The sequence below is a fragment of the Onychostoma macrolepis genome, chromosome 24, assembly GCF_012432095.1.
Source record: "Onychostoma macrolepis isolate SWU-2019 chromosome 24, ASM1243209v1, whole genome shotgun sequence".
In the NCBI taxonomy this organism is placed as follows: Eukaryota; Metazoa; Chordata; class Actinopteri; order Cypriniformes; family Cyprinidae; genus Onychostoma; species Onychostoma macrolepis.
This window is the reverse complement of record NC_081178.1, coordinates 13058698-13085853: the sequence shown is the minus strand read 5'-3', so window position 1 is coordinate 13085853 and position 27156 is coordinate 13058698. Positions and strand designations below refer to the sequence as shown.

The following is a 27156-nucleotide window of genomic DNA, read 5'->3' as shown; positions in this document are numbered from 1 at the left end:
TGTGTAATTAAGCCAGACTGAGCTGGAGTTGTCACTACAGTAACATTTGTATTAATGTGAAACTCTACCAGGGTCCTGTACTGTGGATGTTTTTTTAGATTGAGATATTGTGGGCTGAATGCTATTGTGAAAATGATTTTTTTCGCTCTTCTATGCATGAAACAATTAATGTAGTGCCATAGAGGTTTAATGGAGTGATGAATTCATACAGCTCTCTGCCCACAGAATGAATAGCATATTTGTTTTCAGAGCTTTCATCAGTTTGTACTCTTACTGTGATAGTCTGTTAGTTTTATTTGAATATATTACAGTAGGGTTCCAAAAGACTGAGATTGCATTGAAAAATAATAATTTATAATTAATGATTATTAATTATCATTCAAATTAATGATTAATAATCTAATTCGAACATAAGGGACATGAACAAGATGATAGGAAAAAGTATATTTCAATACTTTTGCATTTTCTCGCAAAAGTATTGCGTTTACAGAGAAACATTTCATCCGTTCTCAAAAGCATTGAAATATAGTTTTGCCTCCCGCCTAATGTTATTTCAGTCACAAATGTTTTCAGAGCAAATGTAAATTTATTGGCGGAGCTAAATTTTGAGTGAATATACAGTTTCTTGGGGGAATGTATACAGTAAAAACTTTCTGAGAGAGCACAAACATTTTGCGAGAGAATGCAAAAGTTTTGTGAGTAAATGTAAAGTTTCTCAGCAGAGAACAAATGCTTTGTGACAGAACGCAAACATTTCTATCATGACAAATCTGGGAAGATTTTAGCATGGTAATGCATATGTCAATGTTAATGTATTTGGTCTTGGTGGAATAGATCTGCTACACTGCTGCTGCTGTTGGTTATTGCTGTAGTTGTAGATTATTGCTGCTGCAAAGCAAATACAGGAACTTGCTACTGCCAGTACATATGCTGATATGGTGCTGTGAGTATTTAAGACAAACTGCTGCTGAACAAATAGCATGTATAACAACCCGTAGTAGATCTATACAGGTGGAGCTGGGGAAGATGGAGGGTTTCTGAGCTCTTTGAAATGCTCTAGTGCAGTGGTCGGTAACAGGCCAGAACTGGGCCAGAAGTCGGAGCTTCGTGGTTCTCAAGGAATTAGTTTGTTCCTTCTAGATACTGAATATTTTCAGCTGAAAGCATGATTTAAACAAGTACTACGACACTTATTCACACACAGTCGCTCTCTCAATAATGCATTCAAATAAATGTAATCTTACAGTGCTACTTCATCTGTATCTGATTTTGAATGAGCAGAAATCTGTAAGAAATGCATCGATCCATAGGTAAAATAACTGATGAAAGCATATTGTTATTTTCATGACAAACAACAGTTTGCAGCAGTTATACCCTTTAATGCTGACAACCATAGCTTGTCATGTGGTAGGAAAAAAGTTTGAACACTAGTGTTCCAATAAGCCACCTTGAAACTCTCCTGTTATTTTATTTTTTAATTATGAACAGAACTGTGGTATTTCAAACATACTAAAATACTTTAGACGCGGAGCGGTGTTTCTGATATCAGAGAGCGAGGAGAGGAGCGGGAGTGGGAAATGGTGAACCTGGAGTGGAGCTGAAGCGGAGTGATTATTAAATGCTTGGAGTGTGGAGGGAAAATTGTTGCCGCTCCACTCCGTTCACATACTCTGCCAGACACCGCCACACAAAAGTGGCTTTTTGTTAATGACAGACTTACTACAAGATTTAACACAGAGTAACAGCTCACTACCAGTTACAAAAGACACTGTAAAAGTCTGTCACAGGCAATTCTAGTTGCATTTTTCATCAATTAATTTCTTAAATTATTCTTTGACTATGTTCTGGCCCGCCATCTAGTGGTGAATTTTTTTTTTTTGCCCGATGCCAAACTCACTTGCCGACCCCTGCTCTAGTGAATGCTAACCAGCCATTTAAATGAAAAGCAGCAAGCTCATTGGCTGCAAAAGCAACATGAACCAATCAGCTTGTGCCAAGTCGGGTTCGAGTCTCTGGTCCTGCAGAAATTGTCGTGGGTGGAGTGAATAACCAGCGCTCTCTCTCCACCTCAATGCCACGACTGAGGTGAGACCCTTGAGCAAGGCACCAAACTGCCGACTGCTGTTCACGGTGTGTGTGTGCACTTGTATGGGTTAAATGCAGAGCACAAATTCTGATTATGGGTCACCATACTTGGCCACGTCACTTCACTTTCACTTTCACTTAATATCATCAGTTTACATTAAGGACTCATCAGCCTGCACCATCTCTAGAGTTTCATGACAGAACTTGGCATTTTTGTGAGCAAATGAAAAGTTTATTGGGGTAATCTACAGTAGAAGTTTTGTGAGAGAGTGCAAACGTTTTGCGGGAGACCACAAGTGTTTTGCGACAAAACACAAAAGTGTTGTAAGTGGACGCAGACCTTCGCAAACCATTTTACGAGAGAACGCAAAAGCATTGAAATATTTCTTCGTGTCTTTTTTTTTGTTCCATCACCTCTGTAGGTTTTGGGTTTGTTCAAAAGTGAAAACATGGGAACTTTATGACATTAAATGAGAAAGAAATATGAAAGATTTTGCTTTATTTCTAGGTCAATAACAATACTTTGCATTGGAAAACAGTGACATTAAAAATACATAATGGCAACATGTTCACTAGTGGACATTTGAACAGAACCATGGTACTGAATTAATTACCAGTTTAATCTATTTATATGCCATGGTATTTACACAGTACACCAAATTTGTACAATGTTACATAGCTGAATTTTTAAATTTTGTTTTTAGCTGTGACCTATTATTTATTGAGCTATAGTGCTCATGTGGGAATTTCAGATTAAAATCTGGCTTGTACAGTATTGTCTTGATCCTGATCATTTAATGTGAAAAACAGCAAAAGGCTTACAAAATATTTCCATGCGATGCAGAATACAGTGAAAATGTATACAGTATCTGTTCTGAATACTCTTTGTTTCTTCTTGTTTCATACATCGAAATATGTGCTCATATGAATGTTTATGAGCATGGGGACATGTGTCTCAGCATTGCTGACGCTGTAGTACACTACTGGAGAGTTGGGAATTGGCTGAGTGACACCCAATTAGGGAAAAAAAGGTGAAAAGGGCTAAATGATTTATAGTAGAGAGATGTGCAGTATTAGCATAGCCATTAGCATAGTAATGTTCAACTCAGGATATTAAAAAAAGCTCTGCTTTGGCCTTAACCTTTCGATTATCAGTGAATAATGCTATTCCATTAAGATAACAATCAAATTAAATGTCTGCAGACTATTTTTGTCGCTATTTGTCACTGAGACTTGGGAATAATTTTGCCAGTATAGGCATGCGAAGTTCAGCATATGTTCATTATTCATTCAATTTATTTCTTCATCAGTTTGCTTAACGTTGAATAATTGATCTGGTATTTTTGGCTCAGGAGTGAACCCTATTTATTGGCTATTTTAATGATTTAAAGATTTGTGATATAGATAAAAGTACATTATTAAATTTGTTCTCATGTTTGTTATATTCATATAGATTTAGGATTGCACGTGTGGTTTAGTTAAATTGTATGGTATTGCATCTTTCCTGACATACAATCTTTCCAAAAGTGGAAAGTGATGCCATAGAAGAACCATTTTGGGTTCCTCAAAGATCCTTTTAGTGAAACGTTCTTAAAATAAGGCTTTTTTTTAAATTATTATTATTCTTATTGCACAGGACATTTTAGTAATATAGTTATTATATATATATATATATATATATATATATATATGTGTATATGTATATATGTATTATATAGTTTAATAATATAGTTAAATATACATTTAATAATATATTTAATAATTTCTACTATAACGAACTTTTTTTGTGAAATGGAAACTGCCCATGGATGATATAAAGCTTCTTCGTGTAACCATAGATGCCAATAAAGAAGCTTTATTTTTATGAGTGAACAGTACACTACCATATCGCATAGACTTCTTAGGCAGAAGTTAATTGTGGAGGAAAGATTGGAGAATAATGACTGTGACGTTTGTTGCTGACATGACTGAGAATTTTTTTGACAGAACAGCCTGTGATTTCAGTTGATCTTAAGTCAGTTTTCTATTTTTTTTCTCATATAAAGTTCAGGATAGAAGGATATTACAGCTCAGTGATTGTTGAGAATGATGGTGAATGATGGACTCCTGTTCAGATGCCAGTCTGAAAGTGAGCTGAGACCCATTCAAACTGAAGGACAGACCTGCTGTGAGACATTCTGATGTATAAAAACAGATATATATAAAGAAGAGACAATGTGTAAATATTATGCAAATACATAAATATTACATGGAGAAGAATGTATACAGCACTTCCTGCCTGAAGCCTTATTAGAAGATGAACATGACATAGGTGTAGTATTTCCTATTCCTCACTAGCATTCTTGACCATTTGATGTTGTGTTTCTGTCTATGGCATTTTTATTAATCGATGATTTAAAAATTGGCATGATTTTTCCAGAGCTAGAAATTAAAATTTGTAAAATTTAAGCTAGCTCATATTGTTTAAGACCTCTTCAAATGAACCACTGCTCTAGATGTTAAAGCTCTAATCAGTTTCCTCTCTCTGTCTGCAGCCTGAAAATGGAGACTAAGGGTAAAGGGCTGAAACAGCAGCAACAGAATCACAAGAAACTTCTGGCAGCCATGTTGTCTCAGGACTCGTTTGACTCCATGCCTGACTCGGCCCCCTCAGTCACTGAAGATGAGATGGAAGATGAGGATGATGCCATGGAGCTGCTGGGTAATGAGCGAACACACACGCACAGATATTCCTCCTCATAATCTACAGCAATCATATTCTCACGCATACCCAAACACAATTACATGTTTGTTGCTTATATCACCACTGATTTTGAAGCATCATCTGTGGTCTAAATTGTGTCCTGAATGCCTTTTGATTGCTGAAGCACATCTCCTCATATGTGCACTGTTACTAAGATTTCATATTTTCATGAGAGAGAGAGAGAGAGAGAGAGAGAGCTTACAAGTAGCATATATTATTTATAAAATTCTTGTAATATGTATTATGAATTAGTAGAATGGCATTAAAAGACTGGGTGTAATCCGATAGTAATTGTGCTGAAAATGATCTTGCACAAAAGATTCAGCTATGTAAACACATCAATTGTTGTTGTTGATAATTTTTCAGATTATTCTACTATAATATATTTTACATATACTACACTATATCAGTGTTGCACTATTGTTAAGTCAAACTATTATAACTATTAAATAGTTACACATAATTATTAAAAACCATTTTTGGTAATTGAAATAAAGCTGAAATAGTATAAAATATAAATATTCAATGAAACACATTTATTTAAAACAACAATGTTATGGGTGTAAGTAAAATGAATACTGAAATAAACATAAAGCTAAATAAAACTAATCAAATTGACAAATGCACATAAAATTACTAAAACTTGAATTAAAATTCAAATGAAAACTGAAAATATAGAAATAAAAGCTAATTAAAAATATTAATAAATACTGCAATATTATAGAAATAATACCAAAGTAACACAATATATACGATTATAGACCGCTGTTTATAGATTGATAAGCAGACAGCAGCAAACAGCACAGTCGTTAAAGTATACTTTGAAAAACAAGGACAAATGGCTGTGGATTGTATTATACTATTCTCAACAGATTGTTATGTTTAGAATCCCTATGAATCACTATGATTTATCCTCCAGTGATTACATGAGCGTGACATCCTAAGTCCCTGTTTCTGTGCCGGTGCCAGACCACCCCTCAGGTACCAGAGCTTTGTAGCAGTTTAGCTCTGTGGTGTTAGCAGGTTGGTCCCTGCATGGGTGTAAGACGTAACCCAGCACCTCCCACACAAAACACAACCTGTGCTTGCATGTGGCAAATCTGCCACTTTCAAATGTGAATAAAATTAAAGCTTGAATATAAGAAGTGTTTCTGTTTGTAAAAAGCAGGACTTAATTTATGACTTAACTTAATTTCAAAACACTTTTAAAGGGATATCCTTGTGCAAAAGAAGCATTTAGTAGTCTGACAACAGCCAGGGCTCCAAACAGAGATCTGATCTGATCATCATCCAGTCTGTCTGGAGAAACTGTGCCAACGTCTCCAAGATGCTTCAAGAGACCTACCTGCAAAGCTACAGTATTGTTAGAAGTTTTAGGCACTTGTGTAAAAATGCTGTAAAATGAGAATGCTGTCAAAATGAATGTTGTCAAACGTAATGTCATGAATAGATTTTTTTTTTTTTTTTTTACCAATTAACTTCTATTGGCTAAATTAAATCAATATTTGGTGTGACCATCCTTTGCGTTTAAAGCAGCTTTTGCCCTAGGTGCACTTGCACATAGTTTTTCAGGTAAGTTTCTTGAAGCATCTTGGAGAGTTTGGAAATGTAAACATATTTCCTACTGACACACTAGCAAAAGATAGAAATAACTGACTTGAAACCATTTTTTTTTTTTTTTCTAATAATTTTGGCCACCAATGTATATGCATATACACATATACATCATAATTTTAATGAACTTTAAAATGTACACACACACACACATACATTTTAAAGTTCATCAAAATTGTATTTAATATAAATGTAAGCTATAATACATTTTCATTTACTTGCAGTTTATTTCAGTTACATGCAATTAAGTGTCCAAAAAACAGAACATTAACTGTAATATTTACATAATAAGTGTTCTTTTTAAGATATACTAACGCGTACTTCTCTTTGCAAAGGGTAGTTCACACAAAAATGAACACTCTGTCATCAATTGCTCTCCTTTTGTTTTAAATCCTTCATTATGTCTTATGTGGGACACAAAAGGAGATATTTTGTGCAAAGTTCATGCTGCTTTTTTCATACATTGAATGTGAATGGTGACCATCGCTCTAATTCGAAACTATCAAGGCAAGTTTTTGAGTAAATAATAACTTAAAAATTGGTTGTTTGTTTTAACCACTTTTATTGTGCTTTCAGAATCTTTTTTCCTGTTCACTTTCCACTCATTGTGTGCGACTTAGAAATGCTACAATATCTATCACGTTTGAGTTCCACAGAATGGTTTGGAACAACATAAGGATGAACAAAAGATGACGAGACTTTTCATTTTTGAGCGAACTATCCCTTTAAATAACCTTTTCAAGCATCAGCGTTTATTCTCGAAAGTGATACTGAAGAAGCTTTTCATCAAGTGCCGACTGTGTTCTTGTTTTGTATGCGAGGGTAAAGAGTTTGCCTTCTGACACTCCACACAGAGAGCTGTCTGGGGCTGATTTCGTTTTGTTCTTTTTGTGGGACGCAGTGTGCCCTTGGTTGTGTGTGTCTGTTAGCAGCGACCTGGTGAGCTGAACTGCTGCACTGAGGCTTTCTCCTGCAGAGGATGCTGGGAGATAATGAGATTTTCTGTGCTCTGAGGCAGCAGCAGAGAGGGCGTGCGGAGCTGGGATGTTGGGATGGGAATACTTTAGTGATATTTCAACAACCATTTTCTGTTCTCCTTCATTCCATGAGTCTTTTCTTGTGACTATTAGTGATTGTTCATTAAAACTCCCACTTAATTAAGTTTAGTTTGACTTCTTTGACCGAGAGAGCATGTTGTAGAGCTCTCTGAAAGATTCCAGTTGCACTTGTCGTCATTAAAGAAGCTCACTTGAGTGCCAGCTAGAAAGACTCTTTACCCCCTTTAGCACCCCAATAACCCAATAACTGCAAAAGAAAATGTCTATGGCTATGTTCAGAATGCTATACTACTACACTACTAGTACTTTTTTTCTGCAGTACATAGCAAATTATGTACACTGTGCACATTATACAGTGTACAGTATATATATTACTACATTTGCCATAATGTGCAATCGACAAGGTTTTCCACATTTTTAATGCCAAGGACCTTCAAATATGATTATCCCTCTCCTTAAATATAGTTGTGCTCAAAATTATAATTTTATATTATTTTGCATATTCTGCAAGGGGCATGTAAATTTATAACACAATAAGAGGGATAGCTATTTCACATAACAGATGTTTATATATTCACCACAAGACAAAATAATAACTAAATTTATAAAAATGACCCTGTTCAAAAGTTTACATACCCTTAAATCTTAATACCGTGAGTCGTTTCCTGGATGATCCACCACTGTCATTGTTTTGTGATAGTTGTTCATGAGTCCCTTGTTGGTCCTGAGCAATTCAACTGCCTGCTGTTCTTCAGAAAAATCCTCCAGCTCTTCTTCTTTGGTTTTACAGCATTTTCTGCATATTTGAACCCTTTCCAACAGTGACTGTATGACTTTGAGATCCATCTTTTCACATGAGGGACAATTGGGGGACTCATACATAACTATTATGTAAGGTGAAAACTTTTAGTGATGCTTAAGAAGGCAACACAATGCATTTCACATAGACTTCTATTACTTTTATTCTGACCAAACTATATTTTCTATCTCCTAACAACCCAACCCTAACACTAAACCTACCCCTTACAGAAAACCCGTGCATTGTTACACTTTCAGATAAACATCATTTACTATTTTTAATATTTTTTACACCCTCGTCAATGTCAAAAATTTCAGGTTTTACTATCCTCGTGGGGACATTTGGTCCTTGCAATGTAGCATACACACACACACACACACACACACACACACACACACACACACACACACACACACACGTTTGTTTTTGTGAATTGTGGGGACATTCCATAGGCGTAATGGTTTTTATACTGTACAAACCGTATTTTCTATCGCCCTACACCAACGCTACACCTAAACCTACCCCTTACAGGAAACTTTGTGCATTTTTACTTTCTCAAAAAACGAATTCTCTATGATTTATAAGCCTTTTAAAATATGGGGACATGGGTAAATGTCTCCACACACGCACTCACACACACACACACACACGCATGCACGCAGAAAATAGAAACAAGCAGAAAATAGCCATGGGAAATGAGGCATAGGCCTCATTTACATTAATGTAGATAATATTGGGGAGTTTAACCATCTTGGATAATTTTTTAATTAATTTATTTATTTTGTCTTTTGGCAGTCAAATAATCTAAAAAAGAGATGTTACAAAATGAATGTGCAATTTAAATATAAGAAATATGGTTAATGAAGTGATTTCGGAAAAAAAAAAAGAAAATATTATCAAATATTGTGAATGTTACAATCACTTCATTAAACATATTTCTTTAATATTTAAAGTGCACATTCATTTTGACAAGATGGTTAAACTCCCCAATATGTTATTGAAATGTGCTGTTAGTAGTAGTACTAGTAGTAGTAGTAGTAGTAATAATAATACATCAGTGTATTATTTAAATTAATGTAAATGAGGCCTATGCCTCATTTCCCATCGCTATTTTCTGCTTAGTAGGAAACACTCTCCTCTTACTGTGGAGCTCTTGCTCTGGTGCTTTAAATAGATATTGGATACTGTTTTCAGAGATGTTTTGTAACAGTGTGTGTGCAGACAAAAAGCCATATAAATCATATTTTACTCCAAATGATTACAGACATATTGATTTGATGAGAGCGAGAGATATAAGGATATGTGGCTCTCAGATGAACTGCTCTCAGTAGTTGCAGGCTGATGGAGTTCCTGGTGTCTGGTAGTGGCATGGGCTCATCACTCATATCGAACATCATGTCAGACGAACAGTGAACAGATGGGACAGAGTCATCGAGACGGGAGTGAGACACTGCGTCTCTGGATCTCATTTCTTGTGTCAGTCCCGTGGTCCCTCCTGACCTAAAGCAGACAACAGTGTGACCCTCAGTCTCATTAGAGCATCATCACAGAGAGCTGCAAAGGTCACAACCACTATCATGTGCTTAATTAATCCCTTTTGATTGTGTTGGAAACAATATTACATCAGAATACAAATGTGTTCCTATTAAAAGATAATCAGATAATCTGATGAGAGACATTGTAGCTTTTATTCTGATCATACAGTTTTAAATATGTAAGGAGATGTTACACTCTTAACCCAAATTTGTTGATTGTGTGGAAACCCGTTGCCTTAATCTTAATTTTGAAATGAAACTAAACAAATTAAACTGAATAAACAATGGACCTTAAGTGGATGCAGTAGACAAATCAAGTTTACATTAGTAGTCTTTACTCAAAATCATTACTTCACATCAGTTATTATTATTTGGAGTATAGGTTGTATAAAATAACTATTATATATAAGTTTTATATTGTATATATAATATATTTATGTAAATTTTCATCCATGATTTCAAGCCATTACTCCAGTCTCCAGTCAAATATTTTCTAACATTATATATGTTTTTACTTTCAATTTAATGCATCCTTGCTGAATAAAAGTTTTGTTTTTTTCCCCTACAAAAATATTAAGCAGCACAACTCTTCTGACAGTTGTTCAGACGTATTTTTAAAAGTCATTCATAAAAAAAAGAAAAAAGAAAAAACATAATTATTCCAAAATTTTGACTTGTAGTGTAAGCTGATAATATTGGGATGTCATTTAGCATTATCATTAATATTAATACAGATGAATTGACAACATTTAGACATATAACAGTCAGGATTTCTCTTTTACAAGTAAAACAGTAAAAATTTCTCTGTTTGCTTGTAGTAGGGTCTAGCTATGAATTTGGTATCAAATCTGTCCCTTTCATTCCCATGTCAAATTATATATCTATAGTTTGTATGTGCTTATACTGACCTCTAGTGGTGGAGATCCAAGAAGCATTTCTTAAACTGTATTATTGACAATATTGTTCTGTTCTAAAGCTTCTCATCGATCCTCTCCTCCCCTCCTGTTTGCCATAAACCGCTTTCGCGTATGTGCAGCATTGCTGTGAGAATAATTTGAGTCCATCCGTCACTGATGTCTGTGTCTCTGGAGAAAATACGGTGTAATTGCGTTTTAGACCCCCTCCCCACCTTGCTAAATGCTCTATAAAGAAATTAACGCAATTCTTAAGAGTGTAATTATGCTAATGAGTAAATCTTGTACCTGATGTCTTCAGCCCACTGGTTTCCCTCAGTTTATCATGCATTCAGTGGAGGTGCTGCTCAGGCTGTTTACTGAACATATTGACTGGGCACTTGAGGGAATCAGCCGCTGAGCTGCTCTAATTGTCTTGTTCCTCTAGCAGTTTGGTAAAACTGTAATGAAATTCATTTTTAATATAACACAGCTTCAGGGAAAACTGAGGAGAGCTTCTTAATTCTGTTCATCCCTGTGTATATATATATATATATTTATTTTTTTTTTATAAAAATTTTTTACCAGTAGGGTAGAGCATGCTTTCATATCACTCAAACGTTGGAAACAATGTTTAATTTAACTGCATTTTTTTCTCTCTCGACAGAGCTGGGTAAAAGTTCAGTTTTGTTAAATGTTACTGATACAGTCATCCTGTATAAGTAATGATTAGTGCTGTGAACGTTAGGTGTGCTCGAATTCAGCTGAGGCTGGATTTAAAGGGATAGTTCACTCAAGAATGAAAATTTGCTGTTAATTTACTTGCCCTCAGACCATCCGAGATGATAAAAATAATTTGTTCTTCAATATTATAGTAAAGAAGATTTTTAGCTGAAAGTGTAGACCTCTGTGATTCATAAAATGCAAGTCAGCAGCTACCGTCACTTTGAGAAACAAAAAAGCATATACAGGATACAGAAAATTAATGCTTGCATCTGCTGACGATATATAGAGGTATGTGATATTACAATATATTCTATACATTAATCCAGCCATTGACTGGTCATCAGAGCTAGTTTCATTAGCAATTAATAAGTTCATTTTATGAGTTGTGTGTGTGTATATATATATAAAATATTTTTGTATCAATTTTTTTTTTTGTATCATACATTTTGTCCTCCAAGCCAAACTATATGAACATTTAAATTGTTTTTGAACTTTTGTGTATATGTATTATTAATATAGTACATATATTTGTAATATTCCATATATCTGTCCATCCTGTACTATATAAAAATATCCCATCCCATCACTTTATTTTATTGTATTCTATTTTATTTGACTCTAGGGAAAAAGCTTCTTAACTCTGTTCTTCTTTAAATTTAATTTTTCTCATTCATTCATTCATTCATTCATTCATTCATTCATTCATTCATTCATTCATTCGTTCGTTCGTGTTTGTTTGTTTGTTTGTTTAACTTAGCTTCAGGGAAAACTGAGAAAAACTTCTTAACTGTTCTTCTCTAAATTAAATTTTTCTCCTTTATTTATTTACTTACTTACATTTTTAATTGTTACGTGTCAGCTATGTTACTCAGTGGTAACAGTTATATTATTCATGCATATTGATCAGTTATTTTTGTCAGATTAATCATTAATGGGTAGCATGTTTTTAAAATATAATTATAATATAACATTTAGTATTAATTACTAAATTATATTATGTTAGTTTACGTTTGGTATTATTGTTGTTGTTGTTGTTATTGTTATTATTATTATTATTATTATTATTATTATTATTATTATTATTAGACATAGTACTGTATATTACTATTATAGTTTGACTTTGAAAATGTCATCTTTTTACCACTAGAGGGACATCATAGTTATTTTTTCCTTTATTTGAACTGCTTGAACTGTTGAAGTAAAATTAACCAAAGTGCATTTGCTGACAAAGACATAACATTATTTATAAAGGGTTACAAAAATATGACATAAGTTATCTGGAAAATTATATATGACAGTCATAAAACGGTTGCCGACCCAAAGTCTCCTTTTATTCTGGGATTATTGACACTAAAGAATAAGTTCTTTGTATAAACAAATCAATAAACAAAAGCAGTCTCAGTGGAAAATGACTCACAACTTTTGTATATGAGATAAATACATGTGGGGCCACTCATCATATACCGTCTGCACACAGTCAACCACATTTTCAACTCTTCAAATGGGGTTTTTGAAGCAAAACCCTGTTTTTGGCAGCATTTTGTTGTCTTTTGGTTAGCTAATAAACCAACATGGTAGAAAACCCTTTTCCAAAGACATCAGTGCTCTCCCATGCCAGAGCAACACTAAAAATTGCCATTATGACTTTCATGGCCTCGTGAACTTGATGAAGATACAGATGAAGCCGCACATTTACAGTAAATGATGTTTGAAGAGAGCGCTCACGGGACACTGGTTGCCTTTTTGCTGTGCTAGTCAATGCTAGCGCTGACAGATGTGTGTAAGTGAGACTAAAAGAAAGAGTGTAGATCTATTCTCAGGTTGTTTTACATGTCTGAGCTGTGGCCAGTCGGCGGGATGAATAAGTTATTTCTGCCAGGGTTTAGGGTTTCGGGTTTTGTGGTGGCAGCTTTTTATCTGGTATAGACTCTGAATATGAGTCAGGTCACATCTGACACCTTTCAAACATTAGAAATTAATTTATGAAGGGGTGTTCATGTGGGGTGAGGAGACAGAGTTGATAAATGGTGCACTGGTTTCACACAGATCTTGAGTTGGAGTTGTCTGCAGGGTGATGCACATATGGAGGGATTCATGGGGGATGAAGCCTTCTCGTGCTGGATGCCCACCCGTATCTGAGACACCCACTTCGTCTCGCTCAGAAAGACCCAGATGACATAGCAGCCGTGAATCTCTCAAGTGTGGTTTGTTGGTTTGGCTGACAATAAAAACAAGTGAAAATATAGGAATTTTGGGGAATCTCCAAGTGCTGTGGGAAATATTGTGTTTTGGTTTATTGGTTTTTGACTGATTTGTATATAAGCAGAGTTATCAGTAGCTTGTAATTTCTGTGTTTTTATTGGGACACAGTAATTATCGAATTGAACTGTAAAAATAATTAGATGCCATGCAAATGTTAATAAGATTTTTTTTTATTTAACTGAACAAAACTGACACGTATAATGTTACGAAATATTTTAGTTTGAAATAAATGCTGTTTGTTTGAACCATCTATTCATCAAAGAAACCTGAGAACATTAAAAAAAAAAAACATTAAGCAGCACGACTGTTTTCAACATTTATAATAATCAGAATGTTTCTTGAGCAGCAAATCAGCAAATAAGAATGATTTCTGAAGGGTCATGTGACACTGGAGTAATGGCTGCTAAAAATTCAGCTTTCCCTTCAAAGGAATGAATTGCATTTTAAAATATATTAAAATAGAAAACTGTAATGATATTTATGGAAGCCCGCTTCCGCCACTGAAACAAAAAAAGAAAGAAAAAAAAAGGTTATTGCGACTTTTTATCTTACAATTCTGACTTTTTTTCTCAGAATTGCGAGTTTATATCTCACAATTATGACTTTTTAACTCGCAATTGTGAGTTTATTTCATGCAATTCTGAGAAAAAAGTCAGAATTGTGAGATAAATCTATCTATCTATCTATCTATCTATATCTATGTTAATTCAGTAAAAACAACCTCTTGAGTTTAAAGCTCAAAACGAATCATTTGTTTGTGAATGGGACTGCACAGAAAAGTGCTTTGATTTGATTCCCTAAAAAGAACCAGTTTATAAGACTAAATCAGACTACATTGGTCACGCTGTATATTTTTGCATGAGCCTTGTGAGGACAACTGAGGCAAGTGCGTCATTTCTGACAAATTAACCTATATAAATGACTACATTATAGTAGAGCATTTAGAATCCCTTCACATTAGCATAGAAGAAAGTATTTTAATACTTTGCCTTTAAGAAGACTCTTGTTGATTATGCTGCGATTAATCCTGTTTTACGCGATCCTTTTTTATGGCAAAGCTGCGGGTTATCATTTTGATGGGTTTCACTTTAACCCCCCAGATGATGCTAATTCTTGGTATTTTATAGATGTGGTGTGATCGCAGTGGATTAAGCGATCAGGGCACTTCTTTTGTTTGTGATGTAATGGCAGCCTGTCTTGGCAGCCGTCGCCACTCTCTGCTCTTCCCTGACGCCAAGAACTCTCTCCAGGATGCGGAGACACAACAGTTACCCTAGTGACGGTGTAAATAAATAACAGAGATGCACCACTGTATCCAGTATGCACAGTGTTTGTCAGGGATGCCAGTGATGATGGAACATGCTGGTGTAAATTACAGTGATCTTCAATCTTTCATATGAAGGAGGCTTGGCTGTGGCAACTATATGCTATCTTTGATACACTGATAAGAGGGGGAAAAAGTCCCTCATGAAAAATTATTGCTCTTATATGGCTTTTACCACACACTTGCAGATGCATTACCTAATCGTGTGCAGTTGTGCCAAGACACTGCAAGCCACAGCTCAATGATTGATTGTGTAGGCAACAGTGAGCCATTTATTAAAACTGAATGACAGCTGAAAAGATCCAGTGAGAGTATGATGTAAACCACAGACCCCTAGAGGATTTACAGTAGAGGGAAAACCTCAAACTATGATGTATTGTAAGAATGAACCCATAGACCTAACAATAAATACTGTATATCTAAAAATCAGACATGTAACAAATAGTGAGTCACGTTTGAGTCGAGGCGTTGTGGATATGAATGCTCTGTTTTGTAATCTTGCGATAATGTTATTCTACACACAATGCCCCTGTAGGTTTTATCTGAGAGTTTGTGTGTGTCTGTGTTCGTCGGATTTGTTTCTTGGTCCTCATGGTGTGATAACAGGAACATCATCTCTGCTATCAACAGTCAAGCATTTTTGCAGTCGAGCATGGTGTGTATGCTGGAGTTGCAGAATAAATGTAGGGGTTGTTGAATGAGTTATTGGCTTTTTGAGGTTTTTCTTTTTACCTTTACCATCAGGAGATGCTGAATATGTCTGACAGTTGTATGAATGATTTTTTTTAGGGCTAAGGTATTCAAACTGTGGTCCAGGAAAAAATGTCAGAAAAAAGCATCAAAAAAGTCTCTGATGCTCACAAAGGCTGCATTTACTTGATACAGTAAGACAGTAAAACTACAGTACACAATACAGTAAAAATGTAATATTTTAAAATAGTATTGCAATTTAAGATTTCTATTTTAATATAATTTATTTATAATATATAATTTATTCCTGTGATGCCAAAGCTACATAACTCCAGGCTTCAGTGTCACATGATCCTTCAGAAATCATTCTAATATGCTGATTCGGTGCTCAAAAAAACATTTCTGATTATTATTATTACATTTACATTTACATTTATGCATTTAGCAGACGCTTTTATCCAAAGCGACTTACATTGCATTCAAGTTACAGTTTTTTTTTTTTACATTTTATCAGCTTTTGCTTTCCTGGGAATCAAACCCATGATCTTGGCGTTGCTAGCGCCATGCTCTACTATTTGAGCTACAGGAAATTATTAATGTTGAAAACAGTTGTTGCTTATTTTTATTTATTTTTTAAACCATGATAATTTTGATCAATGTAATGCATACTTGCTAAGTAAAATAATTATTTCTTTCATTAAAAAATAATCCCAAACTTTTTAACTATAGTGCATAAATTGTATAGTGTATTTATTTTGAAAAGCACAATAGAAAATATATTTTAATATAATATGATTAAATCATATATTGCTTTTATAAGTAAAAATTTCCAGATAATATTAAATGTTTTTGGCTTTAGCACAATGACAATGTAAATGTCAATTATTTAAACAACATATTGTCTTGATAATATACCTTTTTCTCCGTAACACAGTAAAAATTGTTTTAAAATAGCTGCATTTATATTTTAGGAAATGGTTCAGTGGATCATTGAATTTGGGGGGGCCTTGGCATCTAAAATTTTGTAAACCTCTGCTTTAGTAAACGTTATCTGTTTGGAGTGATTAATGTCTTCTTTTCAACATATTACCAAAGAACCGTCTGTATGTATCAATTATAACTGACCAGCAGGTGGCAACATTACACATATCTGCAATGGATTTTAATAATTACTCATTCATAAAATATAACAAACAGTTTTTACAATTGTGATTTGTACGTAAACTGATTAAGTCATTAATACTTAAACAAGAGTGTGTGCCAACAAGAAGTATCAGCGCCTCAGAGTCTTCCAGTCCTCATCAACCTCGGCGTCATGTGTAACTCCACTTAATCCCATCTTTCATTAACTCAAGATATAAACTTTGAAAGATCATTTATCACCGCTCGCCATGACAGACGTGAAATTTTTTGCAGCGTGGTAGGCAGAAGTATTTTTCGAGAACGAAAGGGGCGACCCGGGTCCGTAATTATAAACGTAGTTAAAATATTGTTTTCATTACAAAGCATAACAAAAGTGCTTTCCCCACTCACTTCAAAGTGCTGTGAGGACTAAACCACAGTGCTGGAACGTAGCATTTTAGTCTTAATGAAACACAAATGCGGAAAGTGCGTAAAGTCTGAGACGTCAATAGAGCTTCTCGACAGCGAATTCTGTCAATTACCCGGCTCAGATAATTACGAGCTAGAGATGGAACATAAACCCATGGAGAACTTTGAAGTAAATCGGGAAACGTCATGTCTGCCTGCGTAGTCTGCGTTTATTATAGTTTACTGTGGTATGGCTATGTGATTATGGAATTACATCTCTAAAATCTTCTAAAATGTAAAAAAAATAAATGTATGTAACTTTTGGTGGGATTCATGTAACAGTCTGAAGAACTTCATTCAATTAGGAGATACAAATAGTGACTAACAACCTCAACGTACACCACAATCATTTGTGTAGACTGTCTTTGATGCATTAAACTACATGGAAACTTTGTCTAGAACAAGCACGCACACACACACTCACACACACTCTGGCCCATTGCTTTGGTTGGTGCGAACAATTACAGACAGAAATTCCTTGTCATCACTCCTGTCTTTGTTTGGATAACACTTTCCACCTCTCTCCAGGGGCTCAGCATCCCCGGCAGTTGATTTATTCCACACTGAAGGTATGCAGTGACACTACAGTAACGCATGACTGCTGCAAACACACACTCATATTGACGCTGTGCTCTTGAGATTAAACAAAACTCTTTTGTAGTGTGACTCTCAATAGACAGTATGTTTATGCTGTAGGGCCCCAGGTTACGTACAGACATAAACGTTTATAGTTTTGGCTGACGACTGATGTTGCCCTTTTTGCATTAAGCATTTAGGTCTCTTCTAAAACCTAGTGAGCTGTTTACTGCATCTGCCTTTGAGGCCGGGTGTTAAGATCTGTTTATATACATGAAACCACATTTGTGTTACGTAGTCAGTATTTTTACCTGGTTTATGATTTTTATTTATTTATTTATTGTGATATAATTGGAAGGACAGATTTTTGACATAATATTTTCAGTATTACACTATAATTAATATTGGCATCATTGGTTGTCAGAGATTATTAGATTTATATTTTTCATTTATCGTATTGGATATTTGTGCATGCTCATTTCCTCTGTTACGTGTAGATTACCTTTGTCCTCACATTCAGATACATTTTTTGAAAGTCACTTAATATTTTAATTGCTGTGTTAAATGTAATTTCTCAAACATATTGCGATCCGGGGTGGGTGGGGGGATTTGTGTCCCCCTCGGTCAGTTCACGATCACGTTCCTCTGCCCAAAGGTCGGCCCTGTTCGCAATAATACTGTATTTTTTGATTATTAGTGTGTATTTATAAATATTTCTCTTAGCATTGTTTGCCATCTTGGATTTTCTCACCTATTTCATTGCTTATTGGGATTGTTTACTCTATGAAGGATATATACGATTCTGCGATTCTGCAAAAGTAGTAATCTTAGGAGGCATCATGATTAAATTGCTTTGTGGATGAGCCCTTTGAGAGCTACCCTATGATGTTTACAATGCCTCCTATGGAGCCAACTTAGGGTTTTTTTGTACAACACATTAAGTCAGCAAAGGATAATGACCACTTTTTTCACACTGTCCATCTGATTAAAGGATTAAAATACATCAGACTAAATTGAGTGCATCGTTAACAAGATTATTTTCAAAGCCTCACCACCCTCCTTGTCTTACGTTGTCGGCAGGCTCTAAATTCTCTGATAAGACTCAAACAAATCACAATGTAATTTGTGTCTTCATGTCATGCTTTATTTTGCAGCTTTGCTGGATCGGCAGTCCTGGCAGATTTATTAAGGAATGGCAGTGTACCGTTTAAAGAGTCTGCAGACACCTTTGTTTCCCTCTGCGTCAGTTCTTTCCAAATGGAATAGAAGAAAAGCCCACTCTGCAGTCTCTTGCTTTACTATGGCAGGAGTTCAGATCCCTGTCAGGCCGATGAAGGCTATTCCAAGTCTGAAAGTCCACTTCTGGCTTGGGCATTGGCTCATTTGTGAAACAAGTAGCTTTAAGCCCACATAAAAGAAGAAATTAGCCAAAGCTCTGTGGGAAAACACTTACAGAAAGACTTCCAATGGAAGGCTAATTAATTAGGGTGGGTTTTTATGAGCACAGTTTCTTGTGCAGTGAGCCCCTTATAGAAAACGCTAAGTGAACTTGCATTGATAATATGATCCAATGATTTTTCACAGTTTTTCCTATTATTTGAAAGAGTGACTGTTATACACACAAAAAAGGGCATACATTTAAGATGTAGGATTCAATTGGATTATGCCGTTTTAATATAAACACACAGTTAAACTTAATGTGATGCATATTTGTTAGTCATACATAAATGTACAAAGATTGGTCTGCACTCTAAATTTTTTTTCATTGAGTTAAAGCAGGAGGTAAATACAACATTGATTTTATTTCCTGCTTTAACTCCAAAAAAAAAAAAACCTGCAGACCAGTCTTTCTAAATTTTTAACATATATATATGTCTTGGAACCTGGGAGAGTGCAGAGAATGCATTGATTCGAGTCGTACATAAATGAAATGGGTAAGATTTCTGTAGTACTAATAAACTTGTCAATCAATCAATCAATGTTTATTTATAGAGCACATTTAAACACAACGGAGGTTGACCAAAGTGCTTTACAATGAATAAAAAACACAATACAAATACAGGGAAAACAACACAGGCCCAAGAATTGATCCTTGTGGAACACCACAACCAAGAGAAATGATAGTAGATGAGTGATGACCCAATTGAACAGTAAAACACCTATTTGACAAATAAGAATGAAATCACTGTAAGACAGTATCACAAAGTCCTACACAAGACTCCAGGCATGACAGAAGAATGTTGTGGTCGTCAAATGCAGCACTTAGATCTAAGAGGACCAGAGCCATGGGTTTCCCTGAATCTGTCGTGAGAAGTATGTGATTTAACGCCCGGCTCACACTATGCGATTTTGGTCACGATTTGGTCGTCTGAAACAAATTTTGAAAATCCTAAAAGATTCCTATAATCGGCTAAAATCTGTAGTCTTTGATCGCTGGTTTGACATGTTCACCGACAGCCGATTAATGGCCATTGCGATCAAATTTGACCTCTTCTGGCAGTGTCAGAAGATTTGGCACACAGTCCTGCAGTGTGACTCCTCCTACGACGAACATCAAACTGTGTCCATTTTTCAAGATAAGCCATGATCAGAATTAATGCTAGAGATTTCTTCTAACCGCATAAACTCTGGCGCTCTCGTCCTCCGCTCACGGAATTCATATGATACGTTGCCTTTGCTATGATAAACACCGGTTGCGTTGCTGTTTTCATGTGGGTGTGTAGGGCTGCTTGCACTATTCTTCTTAAATACGCCGATATTGCCACCATTCATATACTTTTAATGATAGCCAACATTACAGCGCCGCGTGCAATGCAGTGCAGTCACTGAACGTGATAATGCAGAACTCCGGACAAGTTTTCTTGCGTGCACCCGTTTTTAACGCGTCTTGACTGTTGTACAGTCTGACATTAATGACGACTGAGATCCCACAGTGTGACATGATCATCATGTTCGTACAGTCTGACAAGTACAATCCTAAAGGACTTTTAAAAATCGCACAGTGTGAGCCGGGCATAAGACTCTTATGTCTCTTATGAGTATGTTTTAAATACACAATGACCAGGTTTATTTAGGCCTATTTGTCATCAACAAATGCAGTTTCTTTCAATCTTATACATTTTATCTAACTGAATATTGCTAGTTCCATAGCTAGATATTATAATCATGTTTATACTTTTTAACGGTATAAACGTAATTGTTTTCACAAACGAACAGATTTATGTTGATTCTAAGCAATTTGAAAAAAAAAGGTATATATAAATAAAGCATTAATAAAATAAAATATGCAAAAAAAACTATGCCATGATATTTGATTTTTTTTTTTATTGCAACATTTTTTTTCAATCTGTTCCATATGGCTGACAAATATGCATCACATTTTAAGAATAGGTTTATTAGTTTATCCAAATGAATTAACATTTTATATATCAAATACCTTAATTTTTATTTAGGCCTTATATTTCACAATATTACTGTTTTACTATATTTTTGATCATAAATGCAGCCTTGGTGAGCATAAGAGACCTTTTAAACATTAAAAAAATAATTTCAATGAAATTTAAACAAATTGAATAAGCAATTCAATTTGTATGCAATTCAAATAAATCTTTTTTTTTTTTGAGTGTAGCTGCGCTCTTTTTGCATCTGTGTCTGTACTTCTCTCAAATGCTACGTCTCAGCCAACTCACATCAGCATTAACAAAAACGCTGCCATATTGCCACAAGTACCCCCCTCAGCGTTGAACCACACACCCTGCAGCCCAGTCTGAAAAGAGAGCCTTTCCCACGATGGACAGCTGTGTTCTCCTGTACAATGCTGCGTGTGTGTATGAAGTGGCCTCTGGCTCTCTCTCTCAGCTGGATCAGACCTGTGATGATGAATGAGGCATGTAATATCACCACACTCGCTGGTATTTCACGAACAAGGCAGTGTCCGCATTCCTGTGCCAAGTGGACCTCCTTTTTACACAAACACATGCTTTCCGTGCTTGCACAAAGACTCATGGGAGAAATCTCGTGTTGACACCACGGAGTGTTCACACACAAAAAGGTGCGTTTTGGGGGGCTTTTAATTGCGACTGATAAGTTATTTCCCACAGGGCCCCTTCCCACATCAGCAGCTCGAACAAAAAGACAAGGCAATTGAGAGATGTAAAGTGAGTCGAGTAAGAGTTTCGTGGATGAATAGGCCATGTCTAATCCCTGCCATTAGCTACACTTACTTGTCTTACAAGGTGCTTTTTTTTGGTGTGTCCTTCCACACGCTGTCAGCTGGCTGTGCGGTCTCAGTGTAAGAGGTACGGTTGGTATATAACACCTACAGCCACAGGCACGGGTGGGAGGCGCTGACCTCAAGGAACGCGGTTCACTTTACCCCGCTGATCTGAGTTCTTGCTGGATCATGATGGTTGTGACATGAGAACGAAACTCCCTGTGAGAAACATGCTTTGTCAAAGTGGCATTATGAAACAGATTGTTCTGGCTTTGAAATCGGATTTGATGAGGCATGCCAAAGCTATAACACGCACACCTGACCGTACATCTATTGAATTATATAATAAATACATCAAATTGCTACAAACCGTTAAATTGGTTTGCAGTATTACAGTTCTGCTTGCTGTTAGGCTGCTTAGATGGTTTTGTTATTCAGTTTCAAATATATTTTGTATTAAAAAAAAAAAACATTGTGAAAATTTACATTTAAAGGAACTGTTCTGTTTGAATATATTTTGAAATGTAATTTATTCCTGTGATAGCAAAGCTGAATCTTCAGCAGCCATTACTCCAGACTTCAGTGTCACAAAATCCTTCAGAAATCATTATAAAATACTGATTTGGTGCTCATTTGTATGTATGTACAGTATGTATGTATTTGTTTATTTCCCATTTTAGTTTTACATTGCTCGCACAGTAATTTGTTCCTGACAAAATATAATAATTTTAACTTAAATCAGTCATGTTCATTTATTACATATTTGGTAGGTATCTGCCTTACATCAGGGTCTTGATTAGGGAATATACCTGACATTATTATTACATTATTACATATTAATATATGAATGATATTAAAGCTTTAAGTAGAAGCAGCAAAGTACAACAGGTCTCAACAGTTTTAAAACCCAGTCAGCTCTGCTTATACATATAACTGAGCTGGGAAACTCTGGGAAACGACCCAGCTTTCATCCAGCGGCCTTGTTGCATGTTGTAGAGGAACAGCTGTAGTGTAAAGAGACGCACATCTCTCAGATCCAGCCCTCTGCACCTGTTATCTGGGCACAGGCGAGCATGCTGTGAGCATATGCTGTGAGAGAGTCACCAGTGACCTCCCAGAGTATAGAGTTCTCTCAGTGCTGTTAGCTTTATTTATCTGTCTTCATGTATTTTCTCTCCTCTACTTCTCTCAGTCTGTTTGTAATGCTTGTAATCAGAGAGTATTGAACCCTAAAGTTCATAGAATAAACTGCTTAAATCACAAAGATTCAAGATTTGTTGAATAGATAGTGTTGTTTGTGCTTGTCACCCTGTGTGGAAGTTGATACATTTTATTTAATTTTTTTTATTTTTTTTTTTATTTTTTTTATTTTTTTTTATTTTTTATTTTTATTTTATTAGAATAGAAAGATAAACATGGTTAAAACCTTCTGAGTTAACAGTTCAGTTTTTAGTCAGTATAACCTCCAAATATTAAAAAATAAATAATAATAATAAAATACATGCTTCATATTGAAATATAAGGTTGATGCTTCAAGACTTACAGTATGTCACACAAAAAAAAAAAAAAAAAGAGAGAAAAATTCCAGAGATCTTAATGTATAAAACATGAATAAATTCTGGAAGTTAAAATGTTCTGATTTATTTAATTGTTTGTAACAACAACAACAACAACAACAACAACAACAACAATAATAATAATAATAATAATAATAATTATTATTATTATTATTATTATTATTATTATTATTGTTGTTGTTGTTAAATATTTTATATTTCAGTGTTATTTTAATAACAATGATATAAAATGATATAAACTATAATCATGATAATAATAACAGTGGTAATTGGTGTTGTTGTTGTTATAAATTAAATCAATAAATACTTTTATTTTAGTGTTATTATTTTAATGATGATTATGAAATAACATTGAAATATAAAAATAAACAATGTAAAAGTAGTATTAATATTATTGTAAAAATTTTAAATGTTTAATTGTAATCCAGTTATTTTTACGCATACCCCATGAGGATCTTTGTGACTCCAAACAAAGAGTAAATTCAATCTGATTATACCCTGAGGGTTAAAATCATCAGCAGATTTTGATCTGTCTTTCTTTCTCTGTCTCTTTTTTCTCTCTCTCAGAGGATCTGGATGACCTGCGAATGGAGGGGGTCACTGGCCTGTTGCCATCCGGCAGTAAGTTCAGCCAGGGCCGCAGCTCCTACTGTTCAGAGCCCCAGGCCAAAGTCACTCTCAACATCTGCTCAAGGTGTGCAAGGTAAATATTTACACAGCTCAGTATTTACCAACAGCTCTCTACTCAATGACTTCACCACACACAAGTCAAGCGGTGAACACTATGTAAAGAATGTCATCCTCGACTCCGCACTAGAATGAACTGTCATATATCTTAGTCAAGTCACGAGTCACGTATCCTGACCTCTGTTTGCTGAGAGGCCGCAACCGAACCCCTTTCAGCCGGATATGAGGGCCACACGCAGCATTTCAACAATCTGGAGTCAAAGCTCTGAGAGCTAAAGGTGAATGAGTACATACTGAGGTAATGTGCAAAGTTCATCTTACTGAGGTAAAAAAAATAAATAAAATAAAATAAAATAAAAATCCCACTGTCCTCAAACTTTTGAATTTTAGTGTATTTAAGTAATTTTCACACATTTAAAAATTTAAATGGTGTTTATTTCTCTTTGTTTAGATAATCATATTTTAAACATGTAATAATTATCTTATATTCATATTATTTACAGTTGTTTATAAAGAAGGCATTTAAAAAGTGGCAGAAATAAAGGAAAACTCTTAAAATGGTTTAATGGTTCATTTTAGATAAAAATTACCCCAGGACATAAAAGTGTCAAAAGTTGAAGAAACACCCATCTATGGATGAGCGAAAGCATACATATCTTAAAAGCATTCTAGAAATCTGATTATATTCATAAGACCCACAAACAGATAATCTTCATTATCACTTGTTTTCTGTGTTTTATTTCCTGTTGTGTAGTTTGTGGCTGGGCAGTATGATCACATTTCACACTGTTGGCTGTGATAGGGTGACTCAGCGCTCATGTCCGATGCCAGCCTCTGATAAGAAACAATCTGCTGGATTCGATGGCTGCCACGCTCCTACATCCCCCCACGTTTGTTTTGTTTGGCTCTTTCTTTTTGGCTTTTCATTTCTGCCCCATATAAGATTCACCAGAGATACTTTAGGCATTCTTCACAGTCTATGAGATGCTGAACACATCTTTGCACTTTTATCACACAATCACCGTTTGTTTGTGCACTGTTTATCACATTGATGTGGAAGTTCATTTGTTTATATCACAGGTTAAAAGCGCAGGATTGTGGATACGGCTCGCCCGGTTACATATTTGTATCAGAGCTTGGGTTTCTTGCATTGATCTTTTTTTAATCAGTGAAGTCCGTTTCATGGACACAGCGTTCTTTTAAATCTGAAAACCAGAACAGTTCGTCTGAATAATTTATTGGTGAATTGGATTGAATCAGTCCAAGTGATTCTTTAACTGACCCTAAGTGTCTGTTTGTACATCTGGAAGCTCTTCATATACAGTAGACTTGCCAAACAGCAGCTATATGATGTGAGGAAACTGATGCCCATCTCTCTCTCTGTTTTCTTCTCTGTTTCTTTGCCTGGGCATGTGGCTACTTGGAAGACCCAGGCAGCATTCTTCACATTTTCTTGGGCTCAGACTTAGGAATCCTTTTATCTGGACATTTGTTATCTCAAGTGGTCAATGAGTGAAGAACACAGTACTTAACAGCAGTCCGGAAAGTCTGGATGTTAGACACCGTTAAAACGTGTAATATTATACTTAAGCCCGTCAAGTTCATTCAGTGGATTCACTGATTTATTGTTTCTATATGGGCAATAATCTGAATCTGAAGTAAGAAAATTCTAAGAAATATGTTCACCAAGGCTTCATTTGTTTAAATACAGTATTTATTTTATAGTATTATATTACTTAATTTTTATACAGTATTGTGAAAAATTTTAAATACAATTTTCTGTTTTAATTTGTTTAAAATTTATATCTGTGAATTCAAAGCTGAATTTTCAGCAGCTATTACTCCAATCTTCAGTGTCACATGATCCTTCAGAAATCATTTTAATATGCTGATTTGCTGCTCAAGATACATTTATTATTATTTAGTGCTGTCAAATGGATTAATCTTAATTAATCGCATCCAAAATAAATTTTACATAATGCATGTGTATGTATATGCAGTAAATACACACACATACATTTATATATTTAAGAAATATATGTTATATATTATTATTATTATTATTATTAATGTTGAAAACTGTTGATTAAAACTTTCATGGAAACTGCAACACAATTTTTCAGAATTCTTTGATGAATAGAAATAAGTATTTGTTTGAAATAGAAATATTTTGTAGCCATTATAAATGTCTGTCACTTTTGGGGAAATTAATATGTTCTTGCTGAATAAAAGTATTAATTTCAAAGAAAAAAAAAAAGGTAATGTACATCAAAATTCCAGATCATGTGAAAATTAAGCCTAGTACATTTAGAATGAACTATAAATTTATCTCCCACAACCTTGTTTTCATTTACAATCTAATTTAAAGCAGCACTTTTTAAAGTTTTATTAATGCAATGTGTAGCAAATAAAATAAATACAACTAAATAGTCAATGCAACAAATTATTTTGTCAAATTATTCAAATTTTATTTATATATTCTCAAAAGTTTTCTCACAAGATTGAAGCAAACATCAGTTACGGTGAAGCTTAAACTTATTATGAAATGTAAACTTATGTGTTTCAGTATTATTAAATCTTCTGCAAGGATCTACTGACCCATAATAAACCAGTGTAGGAAAAGGTCATGGGATTTATTCCATATCTGCCAGAGTCTGTCCTCTTCATGTGATGGATGAGGTGGTAGACTACAGCCACACATGCTTAGGAAACAGCTCATCTGGAAGTAGCACAATCGCTCTCCGATTTCTTCTGCTCCTTAAATTGGCAACAGATATGACACTT

The 27156-nt window shown here is 34.9% G+C and overlaps 1 protein-coding gene across 1 annotated transcript in view; it reads left to right on the top strand.

The window, feature by feature from the left end:
- Positions 1–27156, top strand: part of c24h8orf34 (chromosome 24 C8orf34 homolog) — a 91322-nt gene that overhangs the window by 31746 nt on the left and 32420 nt on the right. Inside the window, exons 7-8 of the mRNA XM_058765638.1 lie at positions 4620–4786; positions 24253–24388. Coding sequence (XP_058621621.1) covers positions 4620–4786; positions 24253–24388 — 303 coding nt within the window. The remainder of the gene's footprint in view (positions 1–4619; positions 4787–24252; positions 24389–27156) is intronic.